Raw genomic sequence first — 22,574 nt, forward strand, 5'->3', positions numbered from 1 at the left:
AGTAAATATGTTATTATTATCTAATGTATGAGTAAATATAATTTTTATCTTTTAGTTTTTTTTCTTTTAGATTCTTTTAGATTCTCAGTGTACATGATTTATTCACAATCTAGAAAAATATTTGAATCGTCACAAATATATCAAGTGGTGGGAATATCAACTATGTGAAATTATTAATTAATCAGACATAACTATATGTAATTATTTCTTCTTTCTTTTATGTTGAGCTGTTGTTACTGAGTACTTAAACGTGCAATCTTTTTATCCGGCGACGGATCATACGTTTAAGCACTCAGTAATCCAATTATCACGCGGAATAATCTGACTGAAAGTTGGAACAGAATGCTCACAGCAGTGTCGCGGAGACAGCGTGAATGTGAACGAGGTTTGAGGGAAAGTAAACCATAGCACACGAGTTGAGCAACGTCTGAATCCGACGGCCATTTAGTGGCCAATCACGCGGTTCAGTCAATTTGACCGTGAGACTTCATTCAAGATTAATGCAAAATGCGCATCAAAACATTACCAAATTGCTATATCCAAATCAGTGATTCAACCGAACAGATATAGTCAAAATATCAACTTGTTGCGATAAAAAACGAACATAATGTGTCAGAAAATGTCTGTTTCGTCGGTGTTTAGCAATTTACTTAACATATTCATGTTGAAGTTTTGCCTTTCAAATTTTAATTTGACGCTCATAAACATATCCTTCGCGTGAGATTAAGCCCGCGTCACTTGTTCCAACTATCGAGGTCGGCAATTAATGTCGTTAATCTTTGGCCTAAACGTGCGAGTACAGTCATCAAGAGTCGCTTGTAACCTGACATATTATTTGATTGTAGCCTGCACATTTTCGTATTAAGCTTTTCGGCTCCAATCAACCTTCAGAAACTACTGGAATATCTTAGAGCCGATAGATCATCTAAGCGACGGGGAATCCTATGGTGCAACGAGCCTTGACTTATAATATGCAATTTTGGATCTATTTCGATTAGTTAACAAGTCCTTATGGGATAAATGACGCTTGTTAATGAGCTTTACTTGATTACCGTTTAGGAGAGACCGACTTTAGTTAGCCAAAGGAGTATGTCGACTATATGTACTTGGTTTATTTATGTATTTATTGTGAGAGAAACAGTGGAAACGAAATTGTTAAATGTTATTTTTAGATTATAGTTGCTTTTTTCTGAGTTTCGTTAAGATCAAAGTAATATTAAGAATATAAAGTTAAAAAATTTTTTAAAACTACTTTAGGAGAGAGAGCAGTCAAGTATATTTTCAAGTGTCTCGCAATTTGGTATTAATATTTTCCGTTATGGAACGTAAATAAACTTAAGTTGTTAGTCAGAATGAAATTTCTTACAAGTGTGTGATATACTGTTTTGGATAATAAAAGCAATTTTCATTTATAAAATATTTGAAGTCAAGTACATGCACTGTCATGACAAAGTTGGTCACTATTTAAAGGTCGAGAGAGTTGTGAGGACTTCTTGCAGAGACTCCAAAACTGCAAATGCAAAGAGAATTATTCAAAGTTCAGTTCAATGAAAAGAATGTTTTTTGCATCTAAAAATGAACTCAGAATTGATGACATATGACTAAATTCTTTTTGAATTCTCTGTGCTATCTGGGATCATTATCGAACACAATTACCTTAACATTCTCGAAGCGAACTCAGTGACGATTATTGTACACTTGTTATTCATGCGAGAGAATTACGCACATTCCAATTCTTCCTGATTCACCGTTACCACACAGCGGATACGCTTCACGCGGCACTTTAACACCGTACTTTTGTAATAATAAAGTGTATGACTGCTTCATATACTTTATTGCGATCGTAAATCAGATATTTCTTAAACTTAATAAGATGGGAAATTTTAAAATCCTTTAATTTTTTCATCTCAATTTTGACGTAACTATAAAATATAAAGTACTTGAATAATACTAAATCTCTATAGAAATATCCGGTTAGAAAAAAATATTTTCATGTGATTTGGAAGAGTTGGAATTAATATAAAATAATATCATTAGGATACAAATTTGGTTTAACGTTGGCAATTGGCTGCTAATTGGTGCTCAACGTACTTTAATGAAAAGACCGAAAATTTCTCGATACAGACAATTCGTCGATATTATTATCTTCTCATAGAAATGATTATTATGTGATCTATGTCCTTTAAAAAAAATATTAGTGGTCGGTTAGTAATAAATTGCTATTGCTCAGTAGTTTTATTACTAGTGGCAAATAATTTGGAGTACTTAAATTGTAAGATTACTAATGCTACAGAGTAATTCAGTGATTACGGCGACAGTAATAATCATTGATGTATTATTAGGTTCTTGTGATGAAGTACTAGTGTGAATTATTCCCTAATAATGAGATAAATAGATAGAGATAAAGCATAAATTTTCTCATGATTAGTACGAGTTGTTTCTTATCTTGTATTTTTTAAACTAACTTATTGTTTGTTCTAATGTTCAATTACAATATTTAATTACAATATTAGTTAAAAATTTAAAAGCAATCATGTCGTTAATGGTTCGCTGATATACATTATAACAATATCAGTCGCACTCCAATTGTTGTTTGCATTATTTGTCAATAAATATGCCATTACAATGTTGTTTGAGAACGATATAAGAGCATATTATAAACATAATTAAATAAAGTATTGTAACAGCTCATTAGCATCATGAGTTTCAGTTCGATCATATTCAAGTTAAGCAGCGGGATAGCGTGGTATGAGAAAGAATGGTGCTGTCATAGGATTGAAACGACACAGTGACAAAATATGAAATACATCTTTTTATTATTTAAACAAAATAATCAAACATTAGATTGTCTAAACCATTTTAATAAGTCAATTTATGGAAATTCAACAGAAAATATATCATATATAATAATTCGCCAAATAATCACTGAATCACTTTTCAATGATTAATCATTACTGTTTCTTTAGAAATTATCAGTAATTTTTAATTACTAGTTTCTTTAATAATTACCATTTATCATTACTGTTTCTTCAGTAATACTTTTCTATAAAGATGTAAATATGCGAGTAATGACTAACATCCTGAGTAGTTCTGATCGGCTTGAAAATTCTTTGTGAAATTAAAAATGATGGAATATTCGCGTAACTGCGAAGAAGTATGCAATTACTATGTAACTATTGTTCATACGTAAACATTTCCTCTGGTACTACAAGCGTTAATACTAGTTAGAATATTCCTGCCAAGTTCAATCGTGCAAACACTTAAAAAATCTACCTGTGGAGTTTAAGCGATGTTTGAATACTTCACAATTAGTTGAAAATTATCACCGTAGTCTCAAAGCCCTGATTACTTGAGTAGAAATATAACTAGCCGACCTTATTTAGAAGCTGATAAATTAATTAAAGCTGACTAATTAATTAAAGCTAAATTAAATTTTCTAGATCGTTACATTGATTATCCACTGCAGTGCAGAATCAGTTTTGTGATCTAGCCATTGCCTGGCAATATCAAGTATGACAGATATGACGCTATCTATTCTAACATGTATAATTTATCTGCCAAATTTTAGACATAGTTCTTAACGAAACCTTTATATTTTCGAATAAAACGAGATAATTTTTTTTCTTTTTATATTTTTATTTGTTATATAGACTGAAATAACGCGTCTTCGCGTTTAAAACAAAATAATCCAGCTACTATACTAGACCGCTACTAGCATTTGGGGGAGAGGGGAGGGAATTTAATAGTAAATAAAAATTGAGTATACATTATTTTATAACAATCCAAAAAACGCAGAAATGAATGGCTTAAATTAGTGGCTAACAATTAATTATAACTTTTTATTTCATAACTTTAGTGTTTCTTTTGTCTAATCATCTTTTCATTTATTTATATATTACACTCAAGAAAATATCTAATCTTTAGCAGAATCCTTTTATGGTAAGAGGTTTCTAAAATAAAAGAAAAGTATTCTTATATCTAAAAAATTAATTCTATATTCTAGTAGAAACTTTTACCGAAAGAATATTTCTTTCCTTAGTAAAGAGCAATAATATTGTGTTTGGAATATTTTCCTTTTGTTTTTAGAAAAATCCTTATGAGACTATATATATTCTGCTCAGGAGGAGATTATATTTTTTTGAATGTAGTATATCCACTAGTAGAGTGAGTACAGTGAGAAAAAAATTTTGCTTATTTAATAAAATATCAATATCCACAACAAATGATATTATTGATATAGGATGGCAAATGGCACCGTAGTGGGAACGAATAATTTATTATTTTCAACTTGCTGCTGTAAGCAACACTTCTGTAATGAAAACATAATCTAACTCTAACCTAAACAGATATGTCACTGGTACCTCAGACAATGTATGTTTATTAAAATGACAAATGGTGAGAAATGATTTGCTACGGTAACTGTTCGATCTGTTTTTCTAACGATCATCAAACAGTAAGCGTGCTTTTATTTTGTTAATAAGGAAGGATAACCGAAGGATTTTTCTCAGTGTAGTATTCCACTAGGAAGAGTGAACGTTATATTGCTGGCTAATAGCGACGTCAGATCCAATTAACTACCTTGTGGTTAAGTAATCACGAGGTTCAATTTTTATTCGGGTAGGCATTGTCGTATGGCGGGGCCAATGGGAAACTTTCTTTCAGGCCCTCGATCGGCTGGTGATGGCCGAGGCCGACAGTGAGGCGGCCCTAAGGAGCAAAAGGACGATCGGCATCCTACGACAGTTCTTCCCAGAGATCTCCCAGGTGAGCAGACACGTTGTCGATATGAAACAAGTGACAGAAAAATCCTGCAGAAGGCCAGGACCAGATTGACACATGAACGCGTGATCTAAACGACGTTTCATGAACGCGAGGTTGTGCATAAATTAGTGCTCACACAGTTATCACCTCGCTCGAGTCGAGTTGCGAGCACTCGCAACTATCAAGGAGTAATACGACATCCTTGAGAACGCATCCCCGCCTGACCCTCACTCGATGCACCTTCGACAGTCGCTCACCTCGAGAATAGGATTTCGCCTTCGCGTCGTGATCTTTGCGGATCCGCGCGGTAAAGCGATATACCCCACTGCTGAATACCTCAGCCTTTTAACTCGACATTCTTACCGAGAAAGTGACGCATGCGATTTGTGAGTCGGCCACTACCTGGCTTATGGCTTACCCTTTGCTCATGCGCTTGGGCTCGCGTACGGATCGACTTATTTCGGATTTCGATCCAGACGGGTTTTTGCTCCGCGTGGAAATGAGAACGCGGAAGCGTTCAGGGTTGCACGTACACACTGCATCATGTATGCATCATGTATTATTGTAATTAAATAATTTACTTGCACGATTTTCTGCCTTACGCTTCGTATAATTGTATAACGTCCATAGCACACAGAAAAACTTGAGACTCCTAACACGGTATAAGAGATTTCTGACAAATGAAAACAAAGAACAATCGTTATAGAAATTGCTTTGACCTTGCGTTGCTCTTGGTTTAGCTCTTATACTTGCTTTGGCTCTTATAAGTACGTATTCTACAATATAAACAATTGTCTGTCTTAAAAGGATGCTGCGACATAACGCAGTTTCGTATTTTGCACTATATTTCCACTTGTATAGAATTGCAAATATTTATACGAGGTGTACAAATGTCAATGAATATTAGATTTGGTTTCCGGGTTTGAGCCGCGTGGATTCATCTTTGATTCCGAAGTTTCGCGAACATTTCAATCCGCTTCATCAGGGAGGAACGACCCGATGTCCTGAAAAAATCAAATATCAATGAATAACAGAGTAGCTCATATTTTATATAAAAAAATATATATAAAATTATATTTAAGTAATTTTCTAAAATTATATAATCTTTCATAAAATGCGATAAAAGAAACCACTTTAATGAGATTTTTACAGTGGTAAAATTTTCCCTTAAGCAGTTAAGCAACGAATTAGTTTATCATAGTCGAGAATTTCAACATAGTGATAGTTAGTCTAGTTCTTGATAATTCTTCAGTATAGTACAGTATAGTCAGTCAACGTGCTTACTGCTTAAGTTTCACTGGTTAAATTTTGTTATTTATCACAACTTGAAATAGTCAATAATGCTAAGCCATACGCGATGCAGTGTGTCCGAGTATTTTCGTTGTGATGTTCCTCGACTTCATCGAGAAATCGTTTATTTTTCCGTCTCTCCTATGAAGTGGCCCTGAGCCTCGGTATTTGACTTCGCGCCAGTTAGTCGGACAATCTTTTTTTCGCAAAGCCCGTGTCGTTATTGTAAAGTAAGTTTCGTTAATATTTAAGGGAAGTTTCGTTAGTGCTTCTTTCCCAATAGAAATTGCGCCACACGAAACAATTGCTCGTCAACAGTAGCAGAGACGTGCCACTCGCAAAAAGCGGACATTCTTGGGAAAGTCGCGTTCTTACGTTTGAAATTCCTGCCAGTTGCGCGCCTATTGAATCACCCAAGAATAACTTCCTAATTTAACTAATAATGCGCTGATGTTTCTTTTTTCATCTCGTTAGCAACCGACAATGCTGGTTGTTGTTGGTCTTTTCCCGCATGCAGTTGCATGTCACAATAATGGCGATCAACTTCTAATAACGATGTTTACAAAAGAGCGCGAGCCGCAAAATTGGAGCTGAAATGTCGAAATTTCCCGTCGGGGGATTTCCCACCGCCACGGTGCGACTATAGACTTGTATACATAGACTGAACGTTCCAAAAAAGGCTATAAAGATTTGACCAGAAAAAAATGTCCATAGATTTGTAAAATAGACTGCGTGCTCTTACAGACGACTATTGACAAAAATTGAAGAAATATCCCCCAAGTCAAATGCTTCCTTTGTCACACAGCACTCTGGGAAGGAGTAATGCAGGAAAAACAAAAGAGAAAGTGGAAGAAAGAGAGGATATATTGATTATATCGCTTCTTCTCCTTTGCTTTCCTCACTAACTATACAATTAGATAAGAAAAGTATCTTATTCTCTCTTGCTCTCTTTTGTTAATGCTGACTTAATCCGTCCTATAGCAATGCGCGATATATTCTGCAGTGTTGAAAAAAAGATTTAAGAGACTTATAGGTTAGGTATTACTCATTAAAATGAATAAAAAATGTTGGTAAACATAAATCGAAAAATCAACTCTTTCGGATTTAGAAGCGATTTCCGATTTTGATAATGTACATAATTTGTTTGCTTATATTATTTTACAAGCGACATGGAAACAAAAGATTATCCTATAAGATGCTTATTATTGTTTACAAAATATGTTCGAACTCTTCTTATATAAGTAAATATACTCAAAAGATACACTCCGATTTCTTTCTAATTTGGCATAAATGTAGAAGTACAAAAAATATTTAATAAAATATAGGTCATATTTTTTCGTTTTGGCCCACTTTGAGTTTCATGGGCAGTTTACAGCTTTTTAATCAATGACAAACGGAGGAAGGTTACTAACAAATAAACCTACTAAATATGGAAGTAGTACCGAGCAGCGTTCTCAGTAACGTGCGCAACCAAACAAAACGATAACGAAAGATAATATGGTCCAATTAACAGTTTAAATATGACCGTATATTTTACACAAAAATTCGTATGTGCCGCCGGCATCTTCCGCACAGATCTTATCGCTTGCCATCGACGAATTTTGTCATGATAGCGACCGATTACTACTGCTGGCCAAGAAAACGTTTATATGATCGCGATTAATAACTGCTAGATAGTGAAATCATGTATATGTAACAGCGGCCGTTTTATTGCAAATTTTATTGCAAATTTAATTTATTTGACAAAATCTATGCGGAAGATACCGGCGGCACGTATGAGTCTTCGTGTGAAACATACGGTCGTGTCCAAATTGTTAATTGTATCATATTATTTTTTTGTTAATATTATATTGTTATCTGTGTGGTATACCCTTTGGTTCTTCCCAGAAGGCTGAGAGAATCCATGAGGATTTTCATCCTCTTAACAAAAAAAAAAATTTAGTTTTATCTCCAATCTAAAATTTAGTTCTATCTCCAGTAGTTACAGAAATTGCAAAAAGAAAGTGAAATTTTGAAGGATAGTTTCAAATCTATTGCCGATAAAAAAATATGGGTTTCTTATTTTTTGTCACTCTATAAATATGCCAAGTTTCATCGAAATCGGAGACACACACTTCGCGAATGTTCCTTGTAAATATTTTATACTCAGTTCAGTAAATATTATTATCCTATAAGTCTTAAAAACTTTTTTTAACATCTTGTATATGTTTATATGGATATCCTGTCAGTGCAAGATTCGATTTAACGTGATGCCTTTGAACGTTACCTTGAACTTTCTCCAATAGAAGTCAACAGGAATGTCTGTGGACAGGAAAAAGGCATATAGTTGTTTTTTAAATCTTGTTTTTAAATCTCTTGTAAGAAGATTCAATCTATGTACATAAATCTATGGGCACGACGACGTCCTTGCACACACATAGCGGTCAAACATCCAAAATGACAGTCGACGCGTCGGTGACAGAAAAATAACGCGAAGATAGGGATAACAGGTTGCCTCGTAGGGATAACAGGTTGTTTTCTGACTAGAAAGAATTGACATAGTCGCTTGGAATCTTGCCGAGGTACGCTTCATCAAGCGTCCAATGTTGCGTAAGGACGGTGAAACTAATTCCTCGTGACTCATAGCGTGTTCGTAAGAGAGCCCGGTAGAAAGACTGTCTAGAGGGTACGACAAGAAACAATAACATAAAAACCAATCCACGATCTCTCGAAGCCTTTGACGCCATCCACTCGCACTCGCGTTCATCATTGAATATCCATTGTTTAGACGGACGTTCGCTCGGACATAAAGAAACGAAAAAACAAAAAAAAGAAAACAAAATCCTCGCCCAGATCGAGACAGGTCGCGCGAGGTCATCATCATTCATAGACAATAGATCGACGCTCACTGCCGTCGCATCGATATCAATCATATCACCTTGATCACATTGATCACGGCCATAAAGCGAAACATCTCGAAGCCCTGCAGTAAAAGAAGAGAGATCGAGCTGTCGCCGTGAGTTGAGAGACAAAGAGAAAGAGGGAGGAAGCCTTTCAGCTACGGCCTGTTGTTTTTTAGAGAATAGAAGAGAAGGTGAACATGATTGTTGCGGAAGTCATTCGCGCCCTTGGTCCACTTGTCCTCCGAAATCTTCTCGGCGGCAATAACGGAGGCAATAACGGAGGCACGACCACCCAAATCGAAGGGTCGCTTTTCGACGACGATGACGACGATGACGACGATGACAACGACGATAAGGACAAGGACAAGGACAATAGCGACAATGGCGACTCAAACGTCTCGTTAAACTCCAGAGTGTCGATCGCACTGCCGACGTTCTCACCGGACGAGGATGATACGACCGATGCGCCGAACACCACCTCAACTACCACTACTACAATGATGGCGGTGGTGGACCTGGGCGACATAGACGAAGCTGCTGCGACGACTACAACAACAACATCGACGACGGCGGCGACTACAACGGCCGCTGCCGCGGCAATAATACCACCGGCGGCTGACAACGAAGTCACCACCACGCTGTGACCGTTCGTGGTCAACAGCTCGGTAAAACTTTCGAGCAAGGTCATGATCTTGAGGAGTATTCACAACCAGGCGGGATTACCGCGCACTCAGGACTGCCGCGGCCATGGTGTCCGCGTATACATTGTGTGTGCTTAACCACTCATTGGGTGTCCGTGAGAGCGAGGATTATCGTCGAGTTAATTGGCGAGCTCGCGATTATCGGCCGCGCGGACGATCGAAGGGCTTGATGAACGCTAAACCACCGCGCAACTAGGACTGCCGCGGCCGTATACGCACGTTTTCGTAAACATTGCTAACTGTTCTCTCTATCCACCTCTCTTTTTCTCTCTTGTTTTCCCGGTGTGTTTCCTGTTTGTCCAAGGATTAATTGTCGATTGACCAACGTTGACGTTGTTGTCGACAACTTGTATTCGCAAATCATCAGTCGTCTTATCGCACATATAAATGAAATGAATTATCAATCGAATTGAATAGTATTATCAGTTGAATCTCTCAGTAGCTGATTTGAACTTTGTCGAAGAGCTAACGGATTTGTTGCCGCTGCTAAGGATTGGCTATTGGTTATTGCAGATAAAACGCATTTACTGCGAGCTGAAAATTTATTAACTAGAACTAATAAGCGTACATTAGCATGAAGAATCAAGGAAAGTGGCAGCCAATACTGAGGCTGCCGAAAATCCGAAAAATAACTTTATTCGGTGAGTGCTAATAACATGTTTATTTAAATTAAAATTTTTTTTATTTAAATAGAATAAACAATTATTTTTTTATACAAAAAATTTTATATAAATTTTAGGAAATATATATTTTTTCATTTAAGAAACATTTTTTTCTAGTACGCAGAGAAAATGTAGTAAAAATTACAACAAAATTTGTGTGGTATAATCTTGGATCATACACAGATTTTATGATTGAAATTACTGTATATTCAAAAATATAACGTATATTTGACTTTTTGTTATAAAATTATTGTAATCGAATGTTTTTTATATAATATATTCGGGAGATCGTTAAATTTTCTATTTTTATAGTAATTTATACTGCAATATCAATATATTATAACGTCAGTCTAATTTTATATGAAAAAAAATCGCAAATTAAAATATAATTGTAACGTAATTTTTATTCTTTTTCTTTTTTTTTATACAGGATGTCTCAGAATAATCTCTGAAACTCTTATAAAGGCGTAGTATGGATTATAGTAGACGTAGTATGGAACATAAAAGTCCTATACTGTTTTGCGATATTTGCAATAATTATATTATTGCAAATTAATTATTATTATTAATTATTATTAATTAATTATTATTATTAGTAATTAAATATAATTAAAATAGATTTATAATCACGCGAGATATATATGGAGATAAGCTGTAGTGGCGACATCTGTCGTCGTGTGCTTGTACATTAGTTATACATTTAGATTAAACTGAACAAAAATATCCTCAACTTTTTTCTTAATAACTTTGTAGATTTTTAATTATTAATTAGAAAACATTAATGAATTATCACAAGCAACCATTTACAAATCTTTTTTAATTAATCCTCTCTAAAAAAAGAGATGAGAGATGTAAGAGATTTAATTGTTGCCGCTTTTCCGCGATGCTGATTGGTTTTCTCGCTTAGCTCATTTCATGTGGGCTGCAGCTTGCTTCGTGTCGTTTGCGCTTGTCAAATTACCAAGCAAATAGCTGTCATCGCGTTGGTTAGGTCACAAAAAAATATAGAAGAGATATGTCTCTCCCTGTCTCTCCCTACTTTTCCTATCTCTTCCTGTCTCTCCCTGTCTCTCCCCGTCTCTCCTTGTCTCTCCCTGTCTCTCCCTGTCTCTCCCTGTTTCTCCCTGTTTCTCCTTGTCTCTTCCCGTCTCTCCCTGTCTCTTCCTGTTTCTCCCTGTCTCTCCCCGTCTCTCCCCGCCTCTCCCTGTCTTTCCCTGCCTCTCCTTGTCTCTTCCTCTAATTATTAGTTAATTAAAGTATATTTTAATTTAATTTAATTTTTATTTAATTTTTATTTTACATTTTTTATTGTTTTTTATTAGTTATATGGCGCGCGTGGTAGCGCGCGCATGTACTGTTTTAGTAATTAAAAATCTACAGAGTTATTAGAAAAGAGGGAAAGAACTTTGTCACTTTCAATTTCATCTAATGTATAAGCACACGATAGCAGATGTCGCCACTATAGTTCATCTACCATATCTCTCATAATCATTCACGAATCTTCTATAATTTATATCTCGATAATTATTGCAAATATCACAAAACAGTATGGAACTTTTATATTCATTTGAATCCGTGCTATGCCTCCACGAGAGCTTTGGGGATTGTTTTGAGACATTCTTTATATATCTTTATTTTCTTTATGTATAATAAATGTTTTCGGTGTGAAAAAATATATATACATTTTAAATAGGATAAATTAATATGTTATTATTATCCACCAAGAAAATATCTTTTTATTTTTTAAGTACTTTTTCTATCACATTGTAAATATCTTATGGTATTTAAAAATGTTTTTCTGATAGCGCATATTTAATGCACTTATATATAAGCTCAAACAATAATAAACTATAATAAATTGAGCTTTGGTGACGATAGATTAGCAGTCTTTATTCATAAAAACGTCTTAGATACGTTTTGTTAGATAATTCTTCTTGTTAATCTTTTTTCTACTTGCGGAGTCTATACAGGATTACAATTGGAAAATTTCATATCACTCTTCACCTTCGGATTCTTCTTCATCTTTGCACTTCAAATTATTTACATTACGATCTTCATCTGCAATTTAAATTACTTGTTATTCTGTGCGATTGCTCAAGAATTATATCTTGTATACTCGGTTTCTGTTGTTTCTCTTCTTCTTCCTAATTTCTTCATTTTACTTTAGAAATAAATTCAAAGTATATTTAAAATAATATATCAATGTATCAATAATATATTCATTGGAAACTTTATTTCTTTTTCACAGATGCATATTTCTTCTTCTCACATATTTTCGATCTCACGACGCTGAGACTTTCAATTGTCCCAACGGGTAAACGAGTTTTGAAATTCATCTTTGTCCGAGTTTTTGTCATCTCGATCTTTCGCTCTATCACCTTTGTTTCTCGTACACTAAGCATTCTCTACGTTATTGTCTTGTAAATTGCAAGTTTTTTATTAATAAATCCATATCACGTGTCTGCGATGGTCTTCGAGAAGACCAGCTTGAGCTATTCCTGTCTTTGTGATCAGTGATTGATACTCGATTGTTTCTCATGTGAAGCATCCTTAGCGATTCCATGACAATCCGTCTGCGATTCCTACGTACATAATACATATAGAGAGTTCGTCGTAATAACCTTATGCAATATGTGTACCGTTATTAATAATCAATGATTGTTTGTGATTTTGCACGTGCGATTACGTTATGCATTACACGCACTATTACTTATAATTCGCATGTTACTTGTTGCTGCGTGAAATTACAAATCCATCTGTCATGGAACTATAATCCACCATCGATACAGAAATATCTGAACCGAACATGCTTTGTTAATTTAGGCATTGTTAATAAAAGGGAAGAGTATATCAAGTTGCGGTAAGGGGAAAGTTATATGGTACTTTGGATTATTCAGCTCGACCCGCCATCATTCCATTAAATTTTTCATGCGACCAGCATTGCAGCTCTTTGTCTGCACCCTATGATTGTGAGGAAGATTTCCACAACTAAAATTGCAAGAATAGATGCCGCTAGTCGCAAGAAAAACCAGGTTTCCCAGGAGTGTCAATGACCAAGACGGATGTTAATAATTGTGTGACTTACTCAAAAGAAATTGCGACAGAAATACCTGAAATGTCGTAACTTTCCTTAACGCTATTTAGGGCCGTTATCTTGTACATTCTTGCCGATAATTGTCGTTTTGGCACACTAACAACCATCATATATAATTATGAATAATTTTAGATAATGAAAATGGCAATTTTTCGACAAATTTGAATTAAAATAAAAGAGAAGTTAAAAAAAATTAAAGACACATTAAATTACATTCAATAATTAAACAAATATTTAGTATAAACTAATTTTTTGCAACTTCTTGTCGTTACCAATGGTAACGATAAACGATTAACGATATTTATAAACAACGACGTCGCTATTTTCAACGAGACGTCTTTTGCGTGACGATAACATACTGGTAAAATTTTTGAAAGAAAATCCTATAAGATTATATAAATGAGTTAAGTAAGAAAGATTAATTTGTATCAAATATTCGTGTAATTTTTGGATATAATTTAATATCTTTAGTTTTTAGTTTTTTTTATTTTAATTAAATTTTTAGTAAAACAATTGCTATTTCTCATAGTTTGTTACCTAAATTATTCATAATTATGACAGACGCTAAAAACAGACGTCGTTAGTACATCGTACCGACAATTGTCGAAAGGTATATGCAGAATAGCGGCCCACATTCTTATGCCGACAAAATTCACACCGCAATCATAATCTATGTGGCTAATCTGAAAATAAAAATCGTTACGGATACAGATATTAATCATTATTTCCATTATTATATGACACGTAAAAAATCTCGATCGAAGGTGAGCGAAGCTTTTTGCCTGCGATGGAATTCACGCTTGTGCGCGCACGCATGTGCGATGCCATGAATAATTTACGCAATGATTTGCCGCGTCTTACTTCGATGCACGCATAAAGCGCGCGGAGTTCGAAGATACACGGACGACCTGATTATTATTTGCACCTCGTGCAATCGAGATTTTTTACTCGTCATCGTTTGGCGCAAGATGTCGAAGAAATAGAGATCGACGATGCTACACGGAAAAAAATGATTCAATTGATATTCCAATTGATTGCAATTCTATAGTTTGTTGAAAAAAATTACACATTATGACGAATATTTGTTACTGCAGCGAAGATAAGAAGCAACTGTCAACTCGCTCATAGAGTAAATACACTTTTGTTGATATTATCTTAGTTATTGCAATAAATCATTTTGTATTTTGAGCTAATTAGAGTTTGCGAAATAAATTCATTAATTTTACTAAACAAATTATGCAATTATTCCAATAAATAATAAAGAAATATTTTTATTCGTTTTACAAAGTGCACTTCCATTAAATTTGACTGCAAATGACAGTAATGAGAAGTATGTTATTATGCGTAATAACTGTATGTATTTATGATATAATATATTGATATAAATTATATGTATCTTTATGTGAGCATGTATGTTTACGTTTATATTTTACTATACTATTTGAATGGTTGTAAGAAATAAATATTCGAGACATTTCAAAAAGCATATTTACTGTAGCTAACTTCTATTGCTGGAACAACTGATGAGTTGACTATATTAAAATTCGTTAAGACACCAGATTTCTTTTGATAAAACAGGAAAATAATTTATTGCATATACCAAATTATATTTTCCATTAGTTCTATTAGTATACAAAGTTTCTCAGCTCAATTTTACAATCTCTTGTGAAAGGCGAATTCAGATAAACTCAAAAGTCTAGTTAATTTAGTTAGTGGTATTTACCTAATAAATATTTGTTAATTTCTAGATATTTTTTTCTCAGTGTAAGTTTTCAATTGTGTAGGTTTTCAATTGACAGCATCTTTTTTTTCCGTATGCAATCGATCGATAACGAATCATTAATGATCGACTTCCACATCATAAATAATTTGCGATCTGATTCAATTGATGAATAAGTATGAGAAAAGAAAATGACAAGACAAAACAAACTATCACGCGATCAAAGTCGGAACCTCGCGACCTCGAATTGTTTTCGTCTCGTCGGCCGATCCCTGATTATACAGAGTCATGCGTCTTCTTGCAGGACGTGAACCCAGAGTCGGAGAATCGAGTGAACGAGATCGGAGCGGAGTCGCAGAATAGCGAGGTGCGTGTACAATTCGCGGACGAGGTGTCGAGCGACAGTTCGCCACAGGAGCTGGCACCATTGGACGAGGTCGAGACGAACGAGGACGAGAACAGGAACAAGAGATTCCTCTTCGGTTTCGGCGGCGGTGCCGGCGGCGCCGGGTCAGGCAACTTCCTCTTCGACATTATCAGGGTGAGTCGCGTATCGATTCCGTAGAAGCCGTTTGTCTCGCTACGGTGAAAGAGAATGAGAAGGTCATTCTCTCCCTCTTTCTCTTTCGCCTTTTATAGCAGTGTTACGTCATTAATGTTGTTTGCGATCGGGATAGATAAATGAATGAGTATTCACAAGGGATAAATAGAACGAACGAAAATTAATTAATGTAATATTTCGGCAAACAAGACCCAGTCGCGGGATAAATTTTTCATTTCGGAGGATAATAATGTTCTTTAAAGGTTTGTTATGAAAATAAAAAATATAAGAGAACTGTGAAAAGACTCATTCTCGTGCCAACGCATAGAAAAAAAACGCTCTATTCGTGTAATTGGATTTTCTGTTGCAATGAAGATCAGGAGAAAACTCGATTATAGGAATAGAATGATTCCTATAGGAGACTTCCACCTATTGAATTAATTGTTCGCAGTTATCATTATCTCCATTATTATACAACACGTAAAAAACCTCGATCGAAGGTGAGCGAAGCTTTTTGCCTGCGATGGAATTCACGCTTGTGCGCGCACGCATGTGCGATGCCATAAATAATTTACGAAATGATTTGCCGCGTCTTACGTCGATGTTCAAAGATATACGGACGACCTGATTTTTATCTGCATCTCGTGCAATCGAGATTTTTTACTCGTCATCGTTTGGCACAAGATGTCGAAGAAATAGAGATCGACGATGCTACACGGAAAAAATGATTCAATTGATATTCCAATTGATTGCAATTCTATAGTTTGCTGAAAAAAATCACACATTATGACGAATATGTTAATCGAGTCTTAAGGTAATTGTGCCGCTAAATATTATATTTTCACAATGACGCTTTAAGAGGCTCTCTAAAATTTTGCGTTTATCGGATAACTTTGTTATAAATTTATTTCACCATTCAAATTAGAAATATTAATTTGGAGTGATGTTAAGTTGAATATATGTACATAACGCGTACATAAATACATAATCAATATGTGTTACACATATTTTCTGGTGAAATGTGCACGAATCTGAAAATTCTGTTTGAAGTTACCAGAATTCTGTTCAAGTTAACAAGATTTCTGGTTTTGATTCTGAACTTGTTCATATTTCATAAAAAATCTGGTTAATCCAATTTTTTTTCGTGCAAAATACGCGAAAGTATAATCATTTTTTATGTTTCTTAATAGTATTTTATTTATGCGTCTCAGTTCCTAAATGGTCAATCTTGTTCTAATTGCATAAACAGTTAGATAATATTATAGTTTAAGCGTGTTTATAACGTTGATTTCAATGCGTCTCTAAGGAACTCATTTCACAATATAACTACTTCAATTAATTACAGAACAAACAAATTCCGATTTGTTTTTTAATTATATTTCCTTTCATTAAAAATAGCAATGTCATGAGTTCCAATAATGTGTAGCACGAGTCGAAAATTCGACTTGGAAGTGGGATAACTTTTAATTGAAGGTCCGCAACTGTTCGTGTCACTCTCAAAATGCAATATAAAACAATTTGTAAATTTTCAATAATTTTTTCGTTATTTCAGCCAGTGGGCAATACTTTTTGATGCAATCGAGTATTCTCGCGAATTTCGCTTTTAGTCAATTTATTTTCCTTAATTTATTTATTTAATTTAGTTTTATATACGTTTCATATATATTTACTTAATGTATTTATTTAATGTACTTTTTTCGGTTGCGAGGTAACGGAAATATCGTTTCTTATCATTGAGTTTTCGTCTGGTCCCCGTTTAATTCCACGAGTTGAGATTTTCTCCGTGTTGGTCGGCGTCGATGCACGCGCGCGTGCATCGCGATAGATCGCGATAGAACACTTGCTATTCCAGTAACAGGCGAGACGGCAAGGGCGCCAGTGCTGCAGACGGCAGTGAAAGTGAGCAACCGAATTACCTTTAACTGCGCGCTATCCCATCTGGTTACTATTCCAAGGTTCCTGACCTAGGCACGACCCGACCTCGCGACGGTAGAATTACCACAGTCGGGATCTGATCCGGCGTCCTTGATTAAAGTCCGTGCACGAAGATTCGCGATATTTCAGCGAGATACGCGAAATGTCACAACGTTAAGGGGATGTCATACTTGAAAACTTTATTGAAAAACGGTTCATTGACCTTTTTTACGCAGTTTATGTTGTATTGATTATTCAGAATTACAAATGCTCTTACACAATTAAAATAAGGAAGGCTGGGGCTAGCTGTTACAAGTGTAGTCATTTTATATTTTTTATTAGTGCGAAAAATATTATATCATTGGGTTAAAAAAATTTTTTTGTACAGTATAAACATATTGCTCTTGAAAGGTTTGTTTGTAACATGTATTTCATTTATAGGTTACATGTGAAAAATTATTTTTAGGAAAGTGCGCCAGTGAGCCTTAATCACCTTTACGTGAAATAATGAATTAAGGCATATCTCAGTATATAACGAAAACGATAAAAATTTTCAAAGATAATATTTCGAACTATCAATTAGTGTAAATATTTAGCTGATACAAAAGTTTGGCAGTTGGTACATATCAAACGCGTGTTTGCTCCGTTTAGAAAAATTTTAAAGAACATTGCTGTGTCTTTACAATTGAATCTAGAAGGTTCAAATCATAGAAAAAATTTGCAGAAAAATCTTTATATGAATTGAATATTTCAATTAGTGACTGTGTCTCAATTTCTGAGATAACTACATCCTTTTTCTTAATTAATAAATCATTTAATACGAATCCATATTTATTCTAAACATTTATTCTTGCTTTAAATTTTATACATTATAAATTATAACAAGTTGCGAATAAAATTAAAAATAATAAACTCTGAATTTTACAAACGTAAAATCGCTCTGGCGGCGACAGTTCGAAGTTACTCGCCGACATCTTAGAAATTGACAGTCAATCCCATGTCTGTTTGTTAGATCTGTGTAATTATTCTTCAAGCAATTTAAATAGTTCCGTCAAAGTTGAAAAAAAGTTAAAGAATATTTTATAAATAGAGAAAGTGAAAATATGTAATTTTTGTAGTTATATTATACATTTATTTGTCTCTAGTGGCAACCAGAATAAACGTGATAACATATAAATGTTTAAAAAAATAAAAAAAAGACACGAGGTTTGTATCTCTTATTAATTATAGAGTTAGGAAATAGCATCGTAATTTGCTGGAATTTATGATGTACAAATGAGTCATTAGTTTATAAATTGCCATATTTAAGTCAATAGGCAGTAATAAGTCAATAGTCCTAGTCAATAGTAATAGTCAATAGGAATATGTTAATAATACATTCATAATTCTATACGACTTGTGGTTTTCAAATAATGTTTACTATTACTTTGTATTAATATATTTATACATATCTTTATTTTCACGATAATGTTACTTGGTTATTTGGAATTCATATAAAATATTTTAATAATTATTTAAAAATATATATTCTAATAATTCACATAATATTCTACTGATACCAAATTGGGATATTTACTTTATATCATAAATTGTAGTAAAACTAAACTCGTATTATTAAATAATACATTTTAGCCACTTTTGAGAAAATATAAATGAAGTAAAATCTTTCCACAAATTAGAAAAATATGACATAATTACTCCCCAAATATCAGTCAATTTTGTGTGTATTTAGCTTAGCACGTATATTATTAATTCATTTATTTATTTTCACTACGAGATTATTTGGTCACTAATTGAGGCATTTATTTCATACATAATTAAGTTTTCTCCTACATATCGTAAAACAGAGCAACACACATTTTTATATAGAATTTGTATATACAGTGATTTGTGAAAAACAGTTTAAATACAATGAAGTTAGAAATTCACCAAACTGTCAACACTGAGAATCAATACGGACGGACACTTACACAACAATAATATAATTAATAATATAATAAATATAATAATATAATAATAAAGGCAATAAATAATAATATAAATAGAATAATAATCCTCTCTAAAAAAATATATAAGAGATTTAATTGTTGTCGTTTTTCCGCGACAACATGCTGATTGATTCTCTTGCTTAGCTCACTTCATGTGAGCTGCGGCTTGCTTCATGTCGTTTGTGCCTGTCAAATTACCAGTCAAATAGCTGTCATCGCGTTGGTTAGATCACGAAAAAAAATACAGAAGAGATATATCTCGCCCTGTCTTTCCCTGTCTCTCCTGCCTCTCCTGTCTCTCTCTGTCTCTCCTTGTCTTTCCCTGCCTCTCCTGTCTCTCCCTGTCTCTCCCTGTATCTCCTCATCTCTCCCTGTCTCTCCCTGTCTCTCCTTGTCTCTCCCTGTTTCTCCTTGTCTCTCCCTATTTCTCCCTGCCTCTTCTGTCTCTCCCTGTCTCTTCTTATAATTATTAATTAATTAAAATATATTTTAATTTAATTTAATTTTTATTTTATTTTACATTTATTATTGTTTTTATTAACTATATGGCGCGCGTGTAGCGCGCGCATATATTGTTCTAGTTTATATATATAAAATAGTATATCTTTTTACGTGTTCTCTATTAACTCTTAAATCTTTTAACCAAGATCAAATTTTTCGTAGTTATTCTTTAGAATCCTGCGGAAAATATAGATTCCATGAAACCTGAACATTCCATTCTTTCCCTTGATTTTATCCCTTTCGCACGTTGTGATAATTTAAGTTTAGTTGTTCTAGATATAAGAAACCCGAGGAACACCGGGTAATTTAAATTAGTTAAACTAGTTTTAAATTAGTTAGACTAGTTTAAACTAGTTTAAATTAGTTAATAATATAATTACTAGGCAAGAACCCACATCACACAATAATAATAATTTTTAATTTTGACAGTTTGGTGAACTCGTAATTTCATTATGTCTAAATTGTTCTGCAACCCACCGTACAAGAAATAAGGAAAGAATCGCCTAATTGTGTTAGTGTTTATTTGACATGTCATTTTACTGACTGCCTCTACGTTATCAGCATTTTTAGAGTTGGCCATTTACTTTGGCATCCCCTTAATGAACGACTGATCGGTAATAACGGTTTCGTCGCGATTGCGATAGGCAAAATAAATAGTCCAATCAATCTAACGACAAGCGATGAACTGTAAACTGCGAATTGCTCTCATTATGATAGTACCGGTTTCTACGTTGACGTGACTTTGGTTTCTTTAGTCACCCGATATAACCGGGATAGAATCTCGAATAATTGCGCGGATTTCCCGAAATAAAGAGCCAGCTGACGGGAACGCAATTAGTAATAACGGTGTGGCATATTAACGACGACGTTCGACGACTACTTCTTTTTTCTGTCTTTTTTTTCTTCTTTTTTTCTTGTTCGCAACAACGTTCATCATGGCGGAACGAGTTTCGCCGTCGCGCCGTGCGCGACGTGACAGATGCAATTGCTCAGGTCCGCCGTGCGAAAACCGTGTTACCGTTTCTATCGGCTCTACCGTTATTCACTTTCCCGGCAAAAAACGACGCGATTACGAACGGCTCTCGAAGCGATTCCAGACCGGCTGGTCGCGGCAACGCCAGTGCGACCCTTCACCGTCCGCGGATTGAGAAAACGAGAAACTTGCCTACGTGACCAATACTCTATTTGTTTTTGTCGTGGTTGTTCAACCTTCTGCTAGTAAGTAACTCTCGAAATTGTGCGTTACTAAGCAGTCGTTATATAACGAAAAGCCAAACGATACTTTGCATAATATCACGAACTATTGAAAAAATTAACGCATTGGTTGTTATATCAACTTCAATTGAAGTGGCGCGAGAGTCTAATTGATGATTTAAAAAATGACACAGTAAATGCGTAAGTATATAATTCGAGATTTTCATCTTATTTCATTGGCTTTCTATCGGCTGTATAATCGATTTCCTAAACGCAGTTACTTATATTTTATATTAACTTTTAATCTTTTGCAACTTTTGTAACCTTTTGTGACTTTTAACTCTTTGAGTCATATATTTCATTTCTCAACTTGAAGTTTCTTCAAATTTGGTGTATAGGAGATTTCAGAGTTACTAATTGAAGTTAAAATTTGAGATCAAATAAAGTTTGAAATGGCAGGTCTAATGTGACGATCATAAGTATTAAAAATTAATAATCTCGCTTTTAGCATCATTAAGTAAATAACAATAATAATTTTTCGATATGAAAAAGGAATATTTATGGTTTTGATAATAAATTAGTAGCATACATAGTATCAGTAATTTAATAGTTTATTGTAAAATACGGTTTACAGAAAATTTTGAAAAAATTATATAAAATATTGTTCATTGTCCTGAATAAATGGTTAATGTTTCGTTGTGTCAATTCCTAATAGTTAGCCCTAAAATTATTTTTGTCTGAAAAGAATATCTTTTTTACTTCTATGTACTTATAATAATTTAAGGTTCGAATTATTTTTTATCTATTTTTAGTTCCTTATGTTTTTGAGAATGTATAGTAGTAATATAATCGAGTATGTCTGCCCCGATAAGTTAGTTAAAGTCCTTAAAAATGAAGAATCCTTGAAAATAAAAATGATGCTAACATCTCCCTATGGCTCAAAGGGTTAATGCAACACGGTAGTATCGTAGTACTAGTTACCAGTGATGGCATTCAACGTGTTAATGTTCAATAATAAAAAAAATTAATAAAATAATGATGAATAATATTAATAAAATTGATCGAAATGTTAATACGAAATAATATATAAATAGCAGTAGCATTATGTGCTATATTATTTAACTACGAGATAAAAATGCACTTCTTGAGGATACTTGATATTTAAATTCCAAGTGACACCAATGTTGTTGTAAAGCGCATTCAATGTGTTAATGATAATAATGATGATAATGATAAGATGATGACGACTAAAATTATCAAAATTGATTATAACATTAATAAAAAAGTATATATATATATATATATATATATATATATATATATATA

The 22,574-nt window shown here is 34.0% G+C and overlaps 1 protein-coding gene across 2 annotated transcripts in view; it reads left to right on the plus strand.

The window, feature by feature from the left end:
• Positions 1-22,574, plus strand: part of LOC116845197 — a 54,085-nt gene that overhangs the window by 8,186 nt on the left and 23,325 nt on the right. Inside the window, exons 3-4 of one of the 2 annotated variants that reach the window (XM_032817599.1) lie at positions 4,663-4,764; positions 15,415-15,651. In XM_032817599.1, the coding sequence (XP_032673490.1) occupies positions 4,663-4,764; positions 15,415-15,651 (339 nt within the window). The remainder of the gene's footprint in view (positions 1-4,662; positions 4,765-15,414; positions 15,652-22,574) is intronic. The other variant, XM_032817600.1, reaches the window with a different exon arrangement.

The sequence above is a fragment of the Odontomachus brunneus genome, unplaced genomic scaffold (genome assembly GCF_010583005.1).
Source record: "Odontomachus brunneus isolate Ranch 3 - 2012 unplaced genomic scaffold, Obru_v1 Obru_scaffold_050, whole genome shotgun sequence".
Taxonomy (NCBI): domain Eukaryota; kingdom Metazoa; phylum Arthropoda; class Insecta; order Hymenoptera; family Formicidae; genus Odontomachus; species Odontomachus brunneus.